General features: G+C 45.4%; 1 protein-coding gene across 7 annotated transcripts in view; it reads right to left on the bottom strand.

Annotated features, from left to right (window-relative positions):
• Positions 1-21,289, bottom strand: part of LRRK1 (leucine rich repeat kinase 1) — a 122,110-nt gene that overhangs the window by 51,785 nt on the left and 49,036 nt on the right. For 5 of the 7 annotated variants that reach the window (XM_032342214.1, XM_032342216.1, XM_032342215.1 and 2 more), the window contains 2 exons: positions 18,553-18,732; positions 17,989-18,137 (listed from right to left, as the gene is read on the bottom strand). In XM_032342214.1, the coding sequence (XP_032198105.1) occupies positions 17,989-18,137; positions 18,553-18,732 (329 nt within the window). Of the gene's footprint in view, positions 1-7,233; positions 7,332-17,988; positions 18,138-18,552; positions 18,733-21,289 lie in introns of those variants that run through there. The other 2 variants (XM_032342218.1, XM_032342219.1) reach the window with 2 other exon arrangements.

Here is a 21,289-nt window from a genome sequence, read left to right as displayed (position 1 = left end):
TACACATGAAATGCCCTTCATTTAGATCCCACTGTTAACCTGACACCACATTTGCTTTCTCTCTTTTCCCTCCACACACACTTTACTTTTTTTTTTTTTTTTTTTTTAAGATTTATTTTGGAGAGGGGAAGGGGCAGAGGGAGAGAGTCCCAAGCAGAGTCCATGCTGAGCACGGAGCCCACACGGGGCTCGATCCCGTGACCTATGAAATCATGACCTGAGCCGAAACTAAGGCTCAGATGCTTAACTAGCTGTACCCCCTGGTGGGCCCCCTACTCTTCCTTTTTTGCTGCATCGTTTCCAAGTAAATCATAGCTATCGTGGCACTTCACCCCTGAATACTTCAGCACGTGTCTCTACAGAACAAAAATATTTTCCTACTTGACCGCCATATACTGATCATTTTCAAGAAACGAAATCAATACAATATTATCAAATCCACCGTCCATGTCCACATAGTCCCGGTTATCCCAAAGGGTCTTCTATGACTATTTTGTGTCCTGATTCAGGATCCCATCCAGAAGCACACATTGCATGTCCCTCTACTTTAACCTAGAAGAGTCCTCATGGCTTCTTAAAGATTTTATTTATTTATTTGACAGGGAGAGAGATCACAAGTAGGCAGAGAGGCAGGCAGAGAGAGAGGAGGAAGCAGGCTCCCTGCTGAGCAGAGAGCCCGATGTGGGGCTCCATCTCAGGACCCTGAGATCATGACCTGAGCCAAAGGCAGAGGCTTAACCCACTGAGCCACCCAGGCGCCCTGAGTCCTTGTGGCTTCTTATGTCTTTTTTCAACACTGGCAATGCAGTTTTTCAAGTCATTCCAGCAGTCTCGTAGACTATCCCAGAATCTGAATTTACTTAGTTGTTTCCCCTCTTGTTCAGATTCAAGGGAAGCATTTTTGGCAAGCATCTCAGACAACACTGAGTCCTCTCAACAGAACATCACCATAGGTCACCTGCTGTCAGCTTGTTCTGCTACTGATGATGCCAAGTCCGCTCCCTTGTTAAAGGTAGTGTCCGTCAGACACCCCCCCCCCTCCGCCTTTGTAAAGGTACATTTTACTCTGTGATTTGTAAGGATAGGTAGAGTGATATTCTGAGTGATATTCTGTCTTGCGTTCCTACATTATTCCACCCAGTGGTTTCAGTGGCCATTGTTGAGCCTAGCCTGGCTCAGTCAGTATGCTGATGGTTACAAAGCAGTGATTTTCCTAAAACTACCATTCCTTCTGCATTTGTTACCTGGCATTCTTCTGTACACAATGGGGTCTCCCTGCTCCTTTTAAGTATCGCTTTGGAGTCATGGATTCTTTCTTTATTCTAAGTGTTACAATTATTATTCTTATCATTATGTCTTTTGTCGCTCTGGTCACCCCCAGTTTGGCCAGTGGGAGTCCCATCAAGGGGGCTCCTTCATATTCCTACCTGTTTGGGATATTTACTTACTTCCTAGAAAAATCTGACACCCCCGTTTCTTTCCAAGCCCCAGCCCCAGAATCTGCCCTGATTCCCTTGAGCAGAAAATGGTATTTAGAAACTAGAATCTGGGTGCTAGGTGTGCCCACTGCTGCTGGGGTGTCGCTGCTTCTCAGCCCATGGATCCGACACAGCTCTGCATTCCACAGGAGTGAATCCTGACGCCTGCAGTTCAAATCCAGCCACATGGGCTTCTTCCTAATCTTTCTATAATTCGTAATTGCATCATCCTTGGTCTGGTTATTGTTGGTTTTCATTTGTTAAAGAAGTGGTTGGGGCCAGATGATGTCTAGGTCACTTCAGGACCCAGGATTCTCCCTGGCTTGTGTGCTGAGGAGGACAGTGTGCTCCTGAGGGAGCCTTGGGATCAGCATGACGGCCAACCCAGGGGCGGGCTGAGAGGAAGGTTCCAGGCTCTGCAATGCCCAGTCAAGGAAGGCCCTCCAAGGGCCTGGTGTTCTTCTCTTCCTGGGTTCTTGGAGACACACACTGGTCCCGGGCCCAGGACCAGAGAGCAGATCACAGTCTGACTCTCCACTCACCCTGTGTGGCCATTTCTGATCATTCAGCACTAAGGGGATCTGTCTTGGACTGACCCAGCAGCCAAAAGGAAGCTGAAAAGGAGGCTGGTTTTGATTTTGATTTTTAAGACACATCTTAGATGTCTACGGAAAGTCTTATAAATCAAATGACAGGACCATCAAAAAATCCTAACAAACTGGAAATGAGCCGGATTGCAGTCTCCCTCTTGCATTTCTGTCATGTTCTGGGAGTCTGGAGCTGCAGCCTATAATCCCATCAAGAGCAGGCACTCCACCTCAGGAGCCCCAAGCCTGGAGTCTGCCTGCCTAGTTCTGCGTGGGTCCTCGGGCAAGTTGTAGCAGACGTGGACACCTTCTCGGGCTCTGTCTGGCTCATCTCCCCTTATAGGAGCCCACCTGCTGATTTTGCTCCACGCTAACTCAGACTGGGGCTCATCCCCTGTGCCCCAGCAGGCAGTCCAGAGCCCATCCCGTGGGTACCTGCTGCACAGAGCCTTGACCGACAGTCTCAGGTGGTCAGCAGTGTGCCCCGCGTGTGGCAGACACTAAATAAATGCTTGTGCACTGGCCCAGAATCCAACCACTGAGAACCTAGATCCGTCCATTCACACCTCCAACCCAATCGATCGCCCGAAAATGTCACCACCCTTCAGCCCTCCCTCCCTCCCCCACCTAGTCTGCCTGCAGCAAGGCCCCCGAACTCCTTCCCTGGGGAGCCCCCACACCACCAGTCTCCCCAGCCACTTTCCAGCTGTCTGCCTCACTGTCTCCTCCCTGCCCTCTGCTTGCCCTCTGCGTCCCCGCTGGCAGAGGGCTTACGGAGTTAATTCATTGTAGGTAGAAGCGACTGAGGGATGGTTGTGCTCCCAAGAGCAGAGGAGTCAAGGCCAAGGAGAAAATGTCAATGAAACCCAGAAACTGCCTGTTCATGAACAAACCATGGGGCTCAGAATGCGGACCCGACGCTGAGATTCTCAGGTAGGCTGTGGGGACCCAGGGAGTGTGGCCTCACCGTCAGTAACTGACTGGCCCATCTGCCGGGGGCAGGGGGCTGGCTGGGGAGCTGTCGACCCTCCCCCCGGGAATGTGTGTGGTTTGGCAATGCCTGGACACTGTGGGAAGCACAAGGCTGGTAGGCCTGGAGCTAAGAGAGCTATTCCTGAAAACCAGCCTCGTTTTGAAGGGGGGTGTCATGAGGTCTCTCGAGGGTCCGAGCTTCTGCAGGCCTGCTGGTCTCTGCTTTCACACCCAGGTCTGTCCCCGCATTGGCTCTGGACCCTGCTCTGGGGTGTCTCCCCTGGAATTCACAGCCCTTCTGCCTCCTGTCTAAATCCTGCCAATCCTGCAAGCTTGGGTGCCCGGACTGCCTCCTTGTCTCCCACGAGGGTCTGTATCATGGCAATGCCATCTTGCTTCATTTGGAGGGCACTGTTCTAGCAGAAAAAAATCATCGAGAAGAACAGAGTGGCTGTGTGCGCCACCGAATTCGCCAGACACGGGGAAGTGGAGGAAGCAGATGCCGCCATTTCCTAAAATTGAGAGTTCTTTCTAGGTCTTACTCACCCCCCCAACCAGAATTTCTGCAGGGTGGAAATCTGTTAAACTTACGCCCCAGAAGAAGGAGTCAAAAGCAGAAGTCTGAACACAGAACAATACACTTGGAGTCTGGACATTCTTGGGAAAGGATTTCTGTACTTGGCGGTTGAAAAAAAATGTGTGTGAGATTTCTACCTCGTCTTGGGTTGGTTTGAAAATTTTCATTGACAAAAGTGATTTTCCTGTTGGGGCCCAAACATGACAGGGTGTCTGAGTGTTTACAAAGCGGCAGAAGGGAAGTTAACAGGCACACCGCTCAGCAAATGACAGGACACTTGACGTGGAAACCAAGCAGGGTGAGCCACGAAGCCCTTGTTACTTATTTGTGTTTAGCCCGGGGAAGGATCACAATAAACAAGTTTCTGAGAGAGAGAGAGAGAGAGAGAGAGAAGCCAGCGCTTGCATAATGAAAGCCATGCACGCCGAACTGCAAAATCAAAGACAGCTGGTGTGGAGGACCCCCTCCTCCCGGCCCCCATTCATCAGTGCTATGGCCAAATCACCCCCCACCCCCACTCTGGAGCAAACAGACGGAAACACACTCATGTTTGTCCTCAAGCACGAGCTCTCTGAATGTCAGGCAACAGAGAAGGAAGTACTGCTCTTCCAGAAGGCACAGGGGCTGACCTAGACACATGCTTCCTGAGGCCGAGGTAACGATTAGGACCGAATCAGGGAAGGCCTAGATGTATGGAAGGGCATGGCTCAGCAGAGTGATGCTTGGGGTGCTTCTGTGTACCAAAGACCTCCTCGTCCTGCAATGGGGGCTGCAATCCGGTGGGGGAGGGGATGGCAATTACCGGACTTTACACAAACTTTCTTGAAGCCACCGGACCTAAACCACCATAGTGGAAGAGCCAGTACGCCACAATCATACCACTTATGTTTGCACTTACATCAGTGCAACCCTCATTGGTCAAAGAAAGATGATTGGTAAGCGAAGGGCTAGGGTCTACGATGCTTTCAGCCTGGATTTTGACCTTGACAGTTGAGGGCTGCTAGGGGCCTGTGTGCCTCTGCCACTGGTTAGGTGGGGAATAGCCTCACCAGAGTGGAAATTCAATTTCACCTCCTCCCGGTCTCTAAAGAGCCTGCAGAGCGGAACTCAGTCTTCTCTCTGTGTTGCCAATTCATGGTTCCTATCAGTTGGTCTGTGTTTGACCTTGGCCTATGGCTAACTCTGTAAGAACCTTCCCTCCTTGAGGCTGTAAATCCCTTGAGGGGACCAACTCAAGCTCCAGGGCATGACACAAAGAGGCAGCTTACAGAATCAGTCCATTCCATCAAGACACACATGTTCAAAGAGGATGGGGGAGATAGAATCTTCTAAAAGAAGAGGGGCGCCTGGGTGGCTCAGTGGGTTAAAGCCTCTGCCTTTGACTCAGGTCATGATCCCAGAGTCCTGGGATCAAGCCCCACATCAGGCTCTCTGCTCAGCAGGGAGCCTGCTTCCTCCTCTCTCTCTCTCTGCCTGCCTCTCTTTCTACTTGTAATCTCTGTCAAGTAAATAAATAAAATCTTAAAATAAATAAATAAGTAAATAAGTAAATAAATAAAATGTATTTGTGAATCCTTGGCAACATAAAACCCAAGCCTTCCTTTTGGTGGTTAAACAAAAATTCCTGGGATGATGGCAGAGGATGCCTTCTCCTCGTTGGGCCAGCCAGAGAGCCAAGAGCCACCTTCTGACGTGGGAAGCAGCAGTCAGAGCACCCAGACGGCTGGAGACATGGCAGAACCCACAGATCTAATTGAAACAGAATGAACTTGGCAAAGAGCTAGAAGAACAAGTCAAAAGAAACCCTGCAAATGAAGACGTCTGCCAATGTTCTCTGGGAACCCCGACTGTCCGAGGAGGCCAGAGAGGACAGGGATTTGGGTAGACAAAGGATCAGCACATTGGAGACCGTGCTCTGTCCCAGCCTCCTTGTGCAGGTCAGGGCTACAATGGACAAGACCCGACCCATGGCGCCTGCTGCTGAGTCCACCTCCTTGCCCCCTGGGGGGAATCCCTTGGTGTGACACTTCCAAACACCTGGCTGCTCAAGTCCTTGCGCTCAGGCAGGGAAAGGCTCTCAAGAAGAGATGGGACATTCAGCATGTAAGGACAAGCAGGAGATCGGACACCTACTCGTGCATCGGAGGTGACCGTGACCGGGGGACCCAGGCCATGGGCAATGGAGCGGTGGCCACAGGGATGGTGTTGTGGGCTGAAATGTGTTTCCCATAAAAGATATGTCGAAGCCCTAACCCCCAGGACCTCTGAATGTGGCCCTCATTGGACAGAAGGTCTTTGGAGACATAAAGTTAAAATGAGGTCATGAAGATAGGTCCCCAAGAAATATGACTGGTGTCCTTATGAAGAGGGGAAGTTTGGTCACAAAGGCAGGTAAGTGCAGAGACAGGATGATGTGAAGATGTGCAATGACAAGACAGCATGTGGCTGGAGTCATGGGTCTATGACCCAAGAATGCCAAGGACAGCCAGCCACCACCGGAAGCTAGGGAGAGACAAGGAAGGACCCTTCCCTGGAGCTCAGAGGGAAGAGAAGCTTGCTGCTACTGCCACTTTGATGCCAGACCTCTAGCCTCTAAAACTCGAAACAGTAAATCTCTGTTATTTTAAGCCAACCGATTTTTACTTTGTTACTAGAGCACTGATACAGATGGTAACAAGTCAAATAAAGAGGGGGAGAAGTCAAGACCTGAGAACCCAGAACATTCCATGGACAGAGGCCCACGCATTAAAGAAAGGAAACGAAAGAAACAGATTCTTAAAGGCCAAAAAGATGCCTGTTGAGACAAGTAGTTTAGAAATATAGTGAACAGGTAAGGAAAAGAACAGTAAGATTGGTTATTAAACAGGCCAGAAAGCCTGTGAAGGAGAGTTTCGAAAATGACCCGAGAATGATTACAGGTAGTAAATGAAGGGCGAGAGAAGAGAAAGGGAGCCTTCCTCCCAGATTCAGGAAGAAGATGAATTCAGTGATTTAGTTAATGAATGATGAAATGAGAAAAAAGGGGTAATCAGCGCTGAAAAGGCACGTCTGCTCAAAATACTGTAAATATCAGAATTAGTAGCGGTTAGCTGCCACTCTGATTTAAGGTGAACAAACCAAAGGAAATATTACCATAGAAACCAGATCAATGGGAAATAGAAGCACAAAAATAACTTAGAAGCAAAGCTAGGACGGCATTTTAAACCATCAACATGGAACAGTCTAGTGCCTCCAAGGGCACACTCAAGGTCAGACTGTAGGGAAACCCTCTGTAGGGAAATTGAGCTGTGATGTTATGATGACACCATCTCGCTGACCCTTCGCAACGCACATGCAGACTTCCGTGGCCACTTTTTCAGCTCACCCTCACAGTGACCCTGTAAGGTCTAGCAGGTGAAGAACCTCAGAGAGAGGCACCTGGGTTAAGCCTCTGCTTTTGGCTCAGGTCATGATCTCAGGGTCCTGGGATTGAGCCCCGAATCCCTGCTGAGCAGGGAGCCTGCTTCCCCTTCTCTCTCTGCCTGTCTCTCTGCCTACTTGTGATCTCTCTCTCTGTCAAATAAATTTTAAAAATCTTAAAAAAAAAAAAAAAAGAGATAACCTCAAAGAGACAACTTACTCAAAGGTAGCATAACCAAGATGGTGATTCAGGTGCCTGACGCTCTGATCACTTCCTACTCGACCAACATGTTCCCTTCCCATGGCTGGGGAAAAGCAGACACAGTGTCGAAGGCATTCAGAGAAATAACCAAGGCTCCTTGATAGTAATCAAGATGCTCAAACGGTCATAACCCCAAAATATAACCATGTTAAATCTTTATGTTCCAACCCAGGGCAATATAAGGTAAAAGAAGAACTAAAGCAAATTCAAGAAAAATGCCAGCATACTACAATAGATCAAAGATATAATGAATAGAGAAATTATAGAGTTACGTACTGTCATAAAAATGAGCGATCACCAAAGGGGGGGGGCAGGAGAATGAATCCTGTGTTCAAATAGATAGGAACTTGCATTTTTTTTTTTAAATAAATTCTGAGCATGAAGGAAAAGTAAAGAGGAAAAAGGAGTAAGAAAAAGTGCAGGGAGACACAAACATCCGCTCTTATTTGAGGACAAAGGCAAACTAGAGGCAGAACCAATGAGAGAAGCAGAATTAGAAGGTGGCCAATCTTTTGAACGTGAAAACATGACCTTTTAGTTCATGCTCATGTAGGAGAGGAAAACCAAGTCACAACAGAAGATATTTTTAGAACAACAAAAGTTATTACAAGTAATGGAAAAGACAACGCACAACTCTGATCACTGTTACAAACAGAAAAAATGAGACATAATAAAGCAACCCCGCCCTACTTAGAGTAGCAAGCTGAAAGAAAACAGGAAAGTTAAAACAATTAGACCAAGCACAGAGAAACCAGAGGGAAGTCAAGACAAGGAAGTCAATAAACAAAGCCATCTCAAGGGTCTTTGAAAAAAATAACAGTCGACAACCAACTGACTAAATGAAAAAAAGACTTCAATGTAACTTTAATAATCTAAGAATGAAAATGACAATCTGACGATCAATGTAAAAACAATGTTTAAGTTATGAGAGGGGTTGTCCTTGGCCACAGTTGATAACAAACCAAATAATGATGTTGAAATGCAAGATTTACTTACAAAAATTCTCAAAGTGACATAAAAAGAGACAAATAAGGAAAATAAATAGAGACTCACTCCCCCGAGGCTCCTAATTCAATATAATTCTTTTTTAGTATTGTATCCCAAAGTTTTTCTTGAGTTTTTAATTCTTTTCTCTGAATTTCAGTGGAGCTAATATATAGTGCTATAGTAGTTTCAGATGTACAAGATAGTGACTCGGGATCTCCACACATCACCCGGTGTTCATCACACAAATGCCCTCCTGAATCCCCGTCACCTATTTCCCTCTTCCCACCACCCACCTCCCCCCTGGTAACCATCAGTTTGATCTCTATAGTTAAGAATATCTAATGCCAAAAAGTGTTTAATAAAATTGATCACCTTTTCTTCACTAAAATTTTTAAAAAATAGATAGGTTTTTTTCCTTAAAAAAAAAAAAAAATCACAGGGTGCCTGGGTAGCTCAGTTGGTTAAGGGTCTGCCTTCGGCTCAAGTCATGATCCCGGGGTCCTGGGATCTAGTCCTGCATCGGGCTCCCTGCTCAGCGGGGAGCCTGTTCCTCCCTCTCCCTCTACTGCTCCCCCTGCTTGTGCGCTCTCGCTCGCTCTCTCCCTATCTCTCTGTGTCAAATAAATAAATACAATCTTTTAAAAAAAAGCACTATGATTTTTCCCCCTGTAGTATTTCAGTCATTCCTTTTAAAAATAGGAAGCTTACAAGAAATATTCCGTCACTAGTTCCAAGTTAATATTGCCAACGTCTATTTGAGAAAGGGGGGGGGGGCAGGAAATAAAACGTCTGCAGTTAACTAAACTGCTTAGCTTACTGTTGAGAAAAAAGTCAGTTTCCTCCACTTTTAAATAAAGGCAAAAATTTTACCTCATTGGACTGTATAGGTGATTCAAGTCATTGGCACAGTCCTTTGTCAGCTCATAAGTTCTACGTAAATGGGAGATTTGCTGCATATATAAAGTTTCAGCCATCCATTCATCCATCCATGCTAATCATCCTGTTCCAGCCCTACACCGGGGCTGGGTCGGGGGTTCAAACACAGGGTAAGCAAACCTGGCAAAATCCCCTGCTTTTGAGAAGCTTCCTTTCAAATGGGAGAGTTGACATTAGATGAGAGTGTCACCCAGACAACCTCCAACTTTGTTCACTGCTATAAATAAAATGGACAGGAAGCTCTGGGAGATATAAGGGGGATCCGACCAGGCGTGTGGGTCAAAGAAGGCTTCCTGAGGATGTTGTGTGGGGTTCAGAGTTCAAGGGTGTCCTGGAGCAGTGCTGTGCTGAGTGCTGAGGGCATAGGCAGGGTTGTTCCTGGCTATGTGCCATCCACTCTGAAGGTTCAACAGGCATGGTACAGTTTTTTCCTGCAGCTGGACATTTCTGTTTCCATCCCCTAGTTTCCTCTTCTTTTTTTAAAGATTTTATTTATTTATTTGACAGACAGAGAGAGAGAGAGAGCACAAGCAAGGGGAATGCAGAGGCAGAGGGAGAAGCTCGATCCCCACCGAGAAGAGAGCCCGACATGGGGCTCAATCCCAGGACCCTGCGATCATGACCTGAGCTGAAGGCAGACGCTTCACCCACGGAGCCACCCAGGCGCCCCTCCCCTAATTTCTTCTTCTTATGAATAGCAGTGTTTTGACCATGTTTGTGGGAATTGTTTTTTCCTTCAAATTATGCCCTAGAGGTAAGGAAATACACATTCAGAACAGTTCCCTGGGAGAAAAGGGTTTTATGGCTTTTGTCACATGATGCCAGTGACTTTCCGCACGTATGGAACAGACTGTGCCAGCAAAGGCATCGGTGTGCCCATTTCTCGACCACTGTGCCAAGTGTCTTACTCGGCATTCATGTTTATGTTTGCTCGTTTCACAGGCTTGTGTCAATACTCTCCAGTTGCCTTAATGTGAATTTCTGTAATTGTCAATGAAGTTGTATCTGTGTTCGTGCCATGATACACTGCTTTGGTCCCCTTCTGGGTAAATTAACTCCTCATTTCTCTTCCTGCCTGGTAGAATTTGTGAGCAATGTGGTGGCAAAGGTCACGGTCCTGGCTTGGTCACTGCTGAGTCTTGGGCATCTAGTGGGTGATCTATAAACATTGGCTGAATGAAATTCAATGATCGACTGACATGTACATTGTATCCGTGATCTATTTGTGTTTTGGTGAGTTCAAAAATCTTCCATTGCTCTCTTATATTTCCTTTTTTTAAAGACTTTATTTACTTATTTGTCAAATTGAGAGAGAGAGCACAAGCAGGGGGAGAGGCAGGCAGGCGGAGGCAGAGGGAGAAGCAGACTCCCCGCCGAGCAAGGAGCCTGATGTGGGGCTCGATCTCAGAACCCCGGGATCATGACCTGAGTTGAAGGAACATCTTAACTGGCTGAACCACCCGTGTGTCCCTATATTTCTTTTTAAAACTATATTTTCCTGCAAGTTTTTTGCTTTAATCTATAAAGCATTCATCTTATTTCTGACGATGTACCTTTATATCTATTTGTAAATTTGTAAAAAAAAAAAAATATAATCATCTCCCTTTTACAACTGGGATAAACGCCCTTTTAAAAATATATTCTGAGGAGGGTACCTGGGTGGCTCAGTGGGATAAAAATATATTCTGAGGACTTTCCAGTGCCTACCCCTTACCTGTTTGAAATTGATCTGTATCATTACCACTGTAATGAGACGCAACTGTCTACACGGATATCCACGGTTGTGCCGACATTGGACCCCGTTCTCATACTTCCCCGACTGTATTTTCTGGTTTGTCATTTAAGGTCAAAGAATAGTTTTACTCTTCCTGCATCTCTGTTTCATCCATGATTTTCCCCATTTGAACTAAGGGCAAGCGTTTTCACCCCCCTGCTGTGTAGTATTGTTTTAAGATTCAGCAGGAAGCCTGTCGTGAGCAGCAGGCATGGTTGCTCCTTGGCTCTGCTCCTTGGCTGTGCTGTGTCACCTGTTGCCCGATTTCAGGCTCTGAGGGAGAATGAACAGCGTGGCCAGGAGCCACGGGGAGGGCACCCAAACGAGGAAGGCACAAGGGGCAGGGAAGAGTCAGTATTTGGAAACCAGAGGAAACAGACGTGTGCGGGACAGGGCACAAGAGAAGCAGAACTGACGGACAGAGGCCGGAACAGTCCTTTTACAACTTTCGAGGAGCTGATGAAAGGCTGGATCTTCCTCTCCCACCAGTGAGGGGTGAAAGGGCCAGGGGGTGAAAGGGCAGTGGGTCGGTACCTCGCGCTGTCCGTCACCCACGGGGCACTGCTGCTCCTCCAGAGGCTGACTTCTGGGGACGCGGGTTCCGACTCCACTACGCTACGGCTGTGAGGTGAGAAGGACTAAGAAGGTGGGGATGTGTGTGCGTCCAAGTGTTCTGGAAAGCATACAGCTCTGGAATAAAGACTTTGCGCCAACCAGTAGACCTAACCCAAAACAAAGGTGCTCCCCAGAGGACTTGGGGTCCACTGGGAAAGGCTGTTTGCCTATACGGTGCCTCAGGGGCTCTCGGGAGCACGCAGCCCCCACTCAGCCTACTCTGCATGAAGGTCCCCCTTTCCCCCCAACAGCAGCCGTGAGGCCGTATTTGCTGCTTTCTATCCTTTCTGCCATTCTGCGAACACAAGTCCTCAGACCCAGCAGGTCACATGGGTGGAGAAAGGCTGCTTCGGCTGTGAAAACGTGCAGCCAGGATGTTTCCTACTGAGCACAGACAAGGGCATCTGAATGGTGGGGCCACCGGGAATTTTTAAGGTACACCAGCCCAGAGCTGGTCCAAGAAGCCATGATGATGGTCATAATGATACCTGTTCCTCTCTAGGTGAGCTATGAGATTTAAGACATTAGGGACTTTTAAGAGGATATTAGTAATTTCTCCATTGGGTTGTTTCCCAAAATTCAGTCCAGCTCTGTCTCCTTGCAACGGCTCAGAACAGCCCCAGAAAGCCCTCTCACTGCTGCATGGGGACAAACACCACGGTTATTCCAGGACCTGCTGGGCTGGCCTTTCCTGGCACTTTGGAGATTTCTTGCTCCTTTCTGGGCACGCCAACCTCAAAATGTTGCTGTTTCTCATGGAAACAAAGCAGACGGCGACCGGGCTCTTGCCACGAGCACAGCCGTCTCGCTCCATGTTCAGGCAAGAGTGTGGCAGCTTTCAAGAGGGACACCGGCCAACCCTAGCCCAGAGACAGCTCTGGCCAGGTCGGACTTGGCTTTGGGTTTGCTCTCCTGAAAGTATGTCCAGACCACGTGGTGTGGGCTCTCGGGCCTGGCTTACCGGACACCCACAAAACCGAAATGGCCTATTCCTGCCAATGGGACACCAACGTGGGGTTCTCTGCAGTCCCCTCCCCCCGCTTGTGGCAGCCTGGGAACGAGGGAACGCCTGGCCCAGAGGCACGCAGGAAGGCTCTGAACCTTCCCTGGCGGTGGCTTCCACCAAAGCAGCAATTACATAAAACAAAGCAAAATAAAACCCTCCTAGCTGGTGGAGAAGGCACAGCATAAACACACCAAAGACAACATGACTAATGCAACAAAGTCACTGTCACAAATGCCAGTAGGCCAAGGTAGCTCTCAGGCCGTGTACTCAGGGCAGCAAAGCGCTCTTTGCATGGCCGCCCGTGTCTACTCTTTGGAACCAAAAATGCCAGGTCAGAACCACTGCACGCCTGGGAAGGTTAAGAGGGCTCACCTGTGGTTCCTGAGTCATTGTTCCTGATGGCCGGGTCCCTCTGGGCAGCCTGGCTCCCTGTCTTCTGCCAGCAGCACTGAAGGAATGTGCTATGGCAGGTTCTAGATCACAGGCAGCCAGACACACCCACTTGCAAGGCCCTTGGCCTTTGAAATTTCACATGAATAATCAGAATACCACCTGCTTTGGGGAAGCCCCAAAAAAAGCCTCCTGACTCAGCCTGCAGTGTAATTTCATTTTCTCTTCTAGGTCAAGGAGAAGAAGAGTAACATTGTCTTTTCTTTGTCTTCTCCTTCTAAAATGCAATGATCGCTTTCACGCTCTACCTCAGCAAACGTTGCTCAGTGAAATCCACGGCAGACGGAGATGCTCAGTGAAATCCACGGCAGACGGAGATGCCAATCACTTCGGCTTTTAACCTTTACCCAAGAAAATCAAAGTTGCTGGCTCTCAAGCCCGGCTGCACACTGAAATCACCTGGGAAATTTTTAAAATGAAACCGAGGCAGGTCCCATTAGCGATTTAGATTCAATTAGTGTCAGGTGTGACCTGAGCGCTGGGGTTTTTAAAAGTTCCCAGGGAGTCAGTGTACAGAAAAGTGTGACAACCACTGATGTACATGGGAGGGATAGTCCAGGAATCATGAAACGGGAAAAGCCCTGAGTTCAGGAGACTCAGGTTCTGGGCTGAGTATAACTGTGTTGTAGTTGCTGTCCTTGGACAAGTAACAGGAGGTCTCTAAACCACAATATTTTCATCAGGAAAATATTCTGTTCCCCACAGTTCTTACCGAGGTGTTATAGTGAACAAGTAGGAAAGTGTTGGGAAAAACACCAAGCACAATATACAGGAAAGGGCTGCATGGTCCCTATTTCCTTTTACTAGGTGAGGCGAATATTAATTATTTATTGTACGTTTACTATTGATAAGAATGTTGGCATTCTTTTAAAAACTAGGAAACCAGCAAGAACAAGAGAACAGTTAAAAGGAAATAGCAATAAATATAATATCATAAATAAGTATAATAAATATATTAAATAACATATTTAATATAAATAATATATTAATATAATAAATATTATTGATATTATTAATAGCAGTAAATATAATAAATATAATTTAAAAGATGTGAGTAATAGATGACTATGTCAGGTCCCACACAAACGTGAATCGAGTGGACTCCTCAAAGACACACCCTCAGATGGGATGAAAACTAAATGCTATCTATAAGAAATACACCTAAGAGGGGCACCTGTTGGCTCAGGGGATAAAAGCCTCTGCCTTTGGCTCAGGTCATGATCTCAGAGTCCTGGGATCGAGCTCTGCATTGGGCTCTTTGCTCGGCAGGATGCCTGCTTCCCCCCCCCCCCCCCGCCCATCCCCACCTCTGCCAGCCTCTCTGCCTGCTTGTGATCTCTGTCTGTCAAATACATAAATTTTAAAAAAAATTCTAAAAAAAAAAAAGAAAGAAATACACCTAAGACAACAAAAAAACTGAAGATGAATGTCTGGGAAAACTTGTATAACCCTGATGCAAAGAAAAAGAATGCAGGGTGGCCATGTGAAGAGCAGAGAAGACACAAATCCTAATTTTAAGGACAGAAGCATGAACAGGATGAAAGGTGTTTGACATCATGAAATAAGTCAAAAGGGGGCATAAAGCCATTAAATGGGCCTGTAGACCAAAAACTTGTAGAATAATGTGAAAGAACTAGAAAAAAATCACAAGTAGGAAATACATATGCATATATACACATACATATGTATATTTATAAATATGTAAATGTGTACATGTCACATGTCATGTGTGTGTGTAGTTCAGATTCTGATAAAGAAAGCACATGAAAGACTTGCATCTACAACTGACAAGATAAAATTAGAGGAAAAAAGAAAAATATTTACGCCAATAAATCTAAAAAAAGAACTCCAATAATACCAGATATCATCTGTTAGATACTTACCATGTGCCAGGCACTGGTTTTAGAATGTTCTAACTATTACCGCATTTAATTGTCAAGTATCCTTCCAAGATAGATACTTTCTCTCTCTTTTTCCTACTTCTCAGATGAGGAAACCAAAACACAGAGTGGTAAAGTTATCAGATGAAGATCCGGAACCCAGATCAGACCATGAAGTCTCAATGCTGTGCCCTTACCTTAACTACAACACCCTAAAATATTCAGAGATAAATAAAATACTTGAAGAAGAAAATATGAAGATTTTAGTGCAGATAAAAGCTAAAGTTAATGAACTAACAGACAGAACAAATCATAAAGAAGTAAATAAAAGCTAAAAGTCCTTTGACAAAACCACTTGAACATCTCAATTCTCCTTGGCTGGTCTGATTAAGTTCCAAAGAGAAAAAGTAAAACTGTCTGATGTCATAAATAAAAAGGAAAATATATCATCATCATTCATTATAACAACACGTTAAAGTAGAAAAGCCACATGAATATATCAATAGCTCCTCCCAAAGTGGGATTTGACAAAATCTAGCATTCTTTCCCAATATCAACTCCTAAGCAAAAAAGGAATACATGGAAACTACCTAAATCTAACAACAGTCTATTTACCAAAAATCTACAGCAAATGCCTATAAATTGCTGAGGTCAAGACCTTTAAAATCAGGAATAAGAGAGATACGTCTGCTATCCTCATGATGATTCAACTTTTGAAATTCCTAGTGATACCATGAGACAGGAAATAAAATAAGTTATACAAATATTAGAAAAGAAGGGACAAACCTACTTGGACTTGATCATATATCTAAAAGTCTCAAGGAACTCTTCCGAAAACGATTAGAATTAATAAGAGAAGCTGGTAAAGGGGCTGGATAAAATATAAATAAACAAAGGAGCTTTTCTCCATATCAGTAACATTGGATTGGAAATAGAAATGGAAAAGAATCATTTTCAATTCATATAGTGGCAGAAACAAGAAAGAACACACAAATAAACATGGCAGGTCCAGGTAGTAAAATCTCATTAAAAATATAAAAAAATAGATAAGATAAACAAAATACAAAACCTTATTAAAGAACATGAAAGATGTTCTTTAATAAGCTGAAAGCTGCACAAATAGAGTCATCATGGGAAATGCACAAAAGAAAAAAATGTCTAATAACAGTCAAGATATTTTCAAAGAAAAAAACCAAACAAGTAGAAAACATGCATTAATAGTCTGTAAGACTTAAATGAAATGTCTGTTCTCAGAACAGGATGGCATTTACCTAGAAACAGATTAATAGGCCAGTGGACCAGTACGGAGACTCCCAAAATGCATACAGATAGATACTGGGGAAAATAACAATGATGACATCTCAATTCAGAAGGGAGAGGAAGCTTTATTTTAAAAACTGTGCTAGAATAACTGATCATCCCTGTAGAAAAGATGAAAGCTAGATTCTCCCCCTCATACCTCACATACAAATAAATACCTGAAAAATGAAAGCTTAAAATGTAAAAACTAAAAGAAAAAAATATCGTGAGATATTCCAGGAGGATAATATTTATATAAAATTGAGGGGGAAATGACCTTCTTATATAACCCAAATGCCAGAACAAAAAAGAGATTTGATTACATAGTCTATCTTTGTTATCACAAAAGAAAAAGCAGTGATTGGGGAGAATATTGGCAACATGTATGATTTTAAAAAAAGGTTTAAAGTCTGAGATACAAAAAAAGATCCTCTAAAATGAGAAGGAAGAGATGACCAACCCTTCAGGAAAATAATCAACAAACAGTAACAGGCAACTCAAGTGAGGGGAGATGCAAAAAGTTCATGAAGGTAGGAGAAGAGGCTCGATATTCTTCATAACAACAGTGTGGACATCAAAACAAGGAGATCTCATTTTCATCCAGCAGACTGAGAATTTTAAAAGGCTCCTGGACATCTAAGGCTGACCAAGGTGTGGAAACAGAGATTCCCACATAATGCTGGTGAAAGTGAATCACCATAGCTTTTTGGGGAAGTGATTCCCCAAAAAAATCCACTTTGGGGACTTCAATCTACAGAAGCCAATATCCTAAAAAACAGATTATATAACAAAGGGCAAAACCCAGAAATAATCCAAATGTCCACCAATGGGATGGATTTAGGGCATGTATTTAAAGAATGAGTTGTAGACACAGTGATCTGTCTAGAAGGAGTCCATGATAGAGTGCTGAATCTAAGAAACCAACTTGAAGATAATGTGACTAATACAACACTACTTTTATTATTAAAAGGAAAACTAAAACTATGTCCTGCATATTTTTCCAATTTTATTCAGATATAATTGACATATAGTAGTGGGTAAGTGGGGTGGGGGTGGGGCGCCTGCATGGCTTAGTTGGTTAAGCAATTGCCTTTGGCTCGGGTCATAATCCCAGGATCCTGGGATCCAGGTGCATCTGGTTCTCTGCTAAGTGGGAAGGTCTGCTTTTCTGTCTTCCTCTGCCCCTCCTCCATGTTTATGCTCTCTCTCTCTCTCATCAAAAGAAAAATCTTAAAAAAATCTTGGGTAAGTTGAAGGTGTACAACCTGCTGATTCAACACACTTATCGCAAAATGATTACCATCAGAGTGTAAGCTAACACCTGTATAATGTTATCTAATTACCACTCTTTTCAAGTGGTGAGAACACTTAAGATTTACTCTTTGAGCAACTTTCAAGTCTAGAGCACAGTATTATTAACTATAATCACAGAGCTGTGTATTAGGTCTCCAGAACTTAGCCATCTCGTAACTGACGTTTGTACCCTATGACCAACATCTCCCCATTTTCTGCACCCTCTAACCCCTGGCAAATCATCTACTCTCTGTTTCTAGGAGTTTGGCTTTTTCTGATTCTACATGGAGGTGAGATCATACAGTATTTGTCTTTCTGCATCTGACTTATTTCGTTTAGCACAATGCCCTCAAAGTCCATCCATGTTGCTGAAAATGGCGGGATGTCTTTCCTTCTTATGACTGAAAAATACTGCCTTGTATATATGTACCACCTTGTCTTTATCGATTTATCCACGGGCAGTGGCTACTCACCATTTTCCCTGGACAGCTGCTGGACAAGGCACTAGCTTCGATGAAATACTTCCTGAGGAGATGTTTGCTGGGATCAGGACTGTCCAGTAAGATGTAGGAACAGAAAAAAGCCCCGTGCCGAAGCAGGAATATGGCGATGTCTTCATTTCCTAAAGGACAGAGAATGGCGTTCAGATGTCCAAGTGTGTCGCAGCTGGTCCAAAATGGCAGACGCTGATGTGTGAAATGGGAATGAAAAGGGTCGTTGTGCTGGTGGACCTTCTCTATGACTTCTCTTGAGGTGGTAAATTCCTGTTCGTGGGAGACATTTTGTGGCACTCTGCCCTGTGGAGTGGCTCCTACTATGGTCCCATTTGCCACAGTTGGTACCTGTCACTGAAATCCCATTGCAGGGGCAAGTGGGGCCAAAGAGAAACGATGCAGACATTTTGAGAGAGAGCAAATAATGGAATTTGTAAATGGCTCTACACAGATGTTTCAAGAGCTAGAGGGGAGAGGGAAGACAAGGTCCCACATCTCCAACCTGCAAGGGTTCCCATGGGTGGGACTGACCGGGGAACCCACCTGACTTGATGGCTGCGTACAGCGGTAAGCGCACGATGACAGGAAACTCGTTCTTCCTGACGGCGTAGCTTTCTGGGTCAGCCCCGTGGGTCAGGACGAGGAGCTTCACCAACCCCAGGTGCCCTCGCTGGCAAGCCAAAGCCAGCATCCAGTTCAGCAGCCGCTGGGGGCTGCAGGGACCTGGCAGGAGATGACAAGACAAAGGGAAGGGGGTTTTGGTTGTTCCCACCCTGATCTCCCCTCAGACCATTGGTAATACTGAGCTGTCCCATTTCCGGCCAAAAGTCGCTTCTGTCAAGTCAGTAGTGTTTTCTGCAACAGTCCCTCTGAATTGCATATGCCATTTTCCCACATCATAATAAATCTGCCTCTTCATCACACAATGCCAAGTGAGGAAAAGAAGCATTCCCAACAGCATATATGGTACGATTGTGACTGTATAAAAAAAAGTGCATACAGTTTTTGTATGCATTTGTATGTGGAAATAAGACTAAAAGGTACTACCCCATGTTGTAGTATTATTTCTCGGTAGTGGGGATTGTGACCATTCGCCTCACCTCTTTCCCCATCCCCAGTCCTGACCTCATGCCCAGAATAGCATTACATACAGGGACATGAGCTTTGGAGACAAGCCGCTTAGGGTTAACTATTTTAGCTGTGTACTCTTAAACAAATTTCTTAACTTCTCCCTGACTCGGTTTACCTGTTGGCAGAATGGGAGTAATAGCACTCGCCCTCCCAAGTTTAATGTGAGGATTGCATGACATAATGTATATCAAGCGCCTGGCTCAAAACATTCTAACTCATTATTTGTCATTATGTTTTTAGAGTACTAACACTTCCCTGCATTTCTAAATTATCCATGAGTACATATATTACTTTCAAAAATGAAAGAAAAAGGGCTTTGGTGAAAGAAATCGATCAAACTATCCAGCCTAAAACTTTGCAAATTACTCCCTGCAAGAACCACCTACTTAACTTCAGGAGGAAATAACACTTACCGCGAGGAAGGAACAGGGACAGTGTGGGCCGAAGTATTACAGTATCTTCAAGTTCAAAGTAAATGCAATGTCTTTTGGATGTAGCGACCATGGAAAAATGATCTCACCCTCCACGCTGACACTTCCCAATTGCATCATAACATTGTCTCATTTCCAGAGGCTGGGAGTCCTTAGGAACCCAAGCGTCCCAAGTATGGAGAGAGGGACCCTCCTCTCCATGGTAGGAAACTGACCAGGAAGCAGGGGGGAGGTCGGGATGGAAGAAATGAAAATCCAGCACAGAGGGTGCCTGGCGTAGTGCCTGGGTTGCAGCAGATGCTAAATCAGTGCCTCTTCTTCTCCCTCTGATAACTAGAATTAATAATTCAAAGGAGGTGGTACTCCAACAGATATTAACAAGTGATCTCCAACTCACTTCCTGCAACTGTATCTAGAGAAATCCAGTCATCATGCTGTTAACAAATTCTGTTGAGGATGGATGTCCACCCATCCGAGGAGGTTGTCTAAGGCTATATTTCACAGCCATGATTTTAATAGGAGGAAATCAGAGCTCAGAGGAGTTTGGGAATTTGCCAGGAAGTCCCACAGTTGGTAAATGACAAAGTCAAGACTTAAACCCTGCAAAGCTTAAGGATTTAAACACTTAAAACCAAAGGGTGCTCTCTTAACCATATAAACCCCACACATATCTTCTGAGGCCCAAATCCAATGATACTCGGGGAGAGTCCCTGTAGGGTCTCCATTCTTCCTCTTCCTCCTTTGCTCCATTTCCACTCAGCTACAGAGACCAGACAGTAGATAATGACGTACTTGAAACGACGTCCACAACTACACAATGATGTGCCTACCCCTATGAGCCTCTCATCTCTCCTCTTCTCAAACCCTCCCTTGTTCTCAAGTTGTGTCTTGGGTGTCTTGGGTTTCACAGACAGACTCCTGACAGTGGCTGCCTTCCCCCCAGTTTGGGAATTCATAGGGACACACGCTGTTTTGCCTATCTCTGCACTTCCCGCAGGGTCCAGAACGATGCCCTAGACTCCTTCGGTCCTCAGCAACTCTGTCCCTGGTTGAGGTGAAGACAGGACGCCCCAAAGCAGCTGAAAACCATGCTCATGTCCAGCCAAGCTCCCTGCTTTGCGAAAGTGGGCGACCGAAGCTCTTCCCTCTCTCGTCTGCCAAGTAAACTCCTACCAACCCTGCAAAACCCAGCTCAGACGTCAGCTCCTTATGAAGACCAGAAAAGACCATTCTCTATGTGTGCTCCCAGATCACTGTGTAGATACTTCACCCTCACCATGGTTACACTACACAGAATTACTGGGCTTTCTATTTATATTGTCTCTGCTTAGCCAGGAGCTATGAAAGATTTGGGATCACCTTTTTAAAGAAGTCTGTGTATCTCTTAAGTTCTTCAGAATGCACGGGAAGGCAATAGTGAGAGACTCATAGATGAATGTTCAGTAAATTCAAAATGCACAATTAGGTCATGAGCCAGCCGGCATGGATGCTTTGGGGCTAGAACTGAGCTAATCTTGGGGATCCCTGAAGAGAGGAAGTCTGCCCTCAGGGACACCTAAGCTCCTCCTTGGCCTCCTATGTCTCACCGGACCCAGTATGCACCTGTGAGCCATAACAGGGTCCTGATTTCTACCCTTAACCTCATTCTCCCTCCAGACATGTGAAGGGGGCACTGGTTTAGAACCAAGTCCAAGCACAAATCTACTCAAAGCACACTG

This window comes from Mustela erminea, chromosome 5 (assembly GCF_009829155.1).
Source record: "Mustela erminea isolate mMusErm1 chromosome 5, mMusErm1.Pri, whole genome shotgun sequence".
In the NCBI taxonomy this organism is placed as follows: domain Eukaryota; kingdom Metazoa; phylum Chordata; class Mammalia; order Carnivora; family Mustelidae; genus Mustela; species Mustela erminea.
This window is presented reverse-complemented; position numbering and strand designations above follow the sequence as displayed.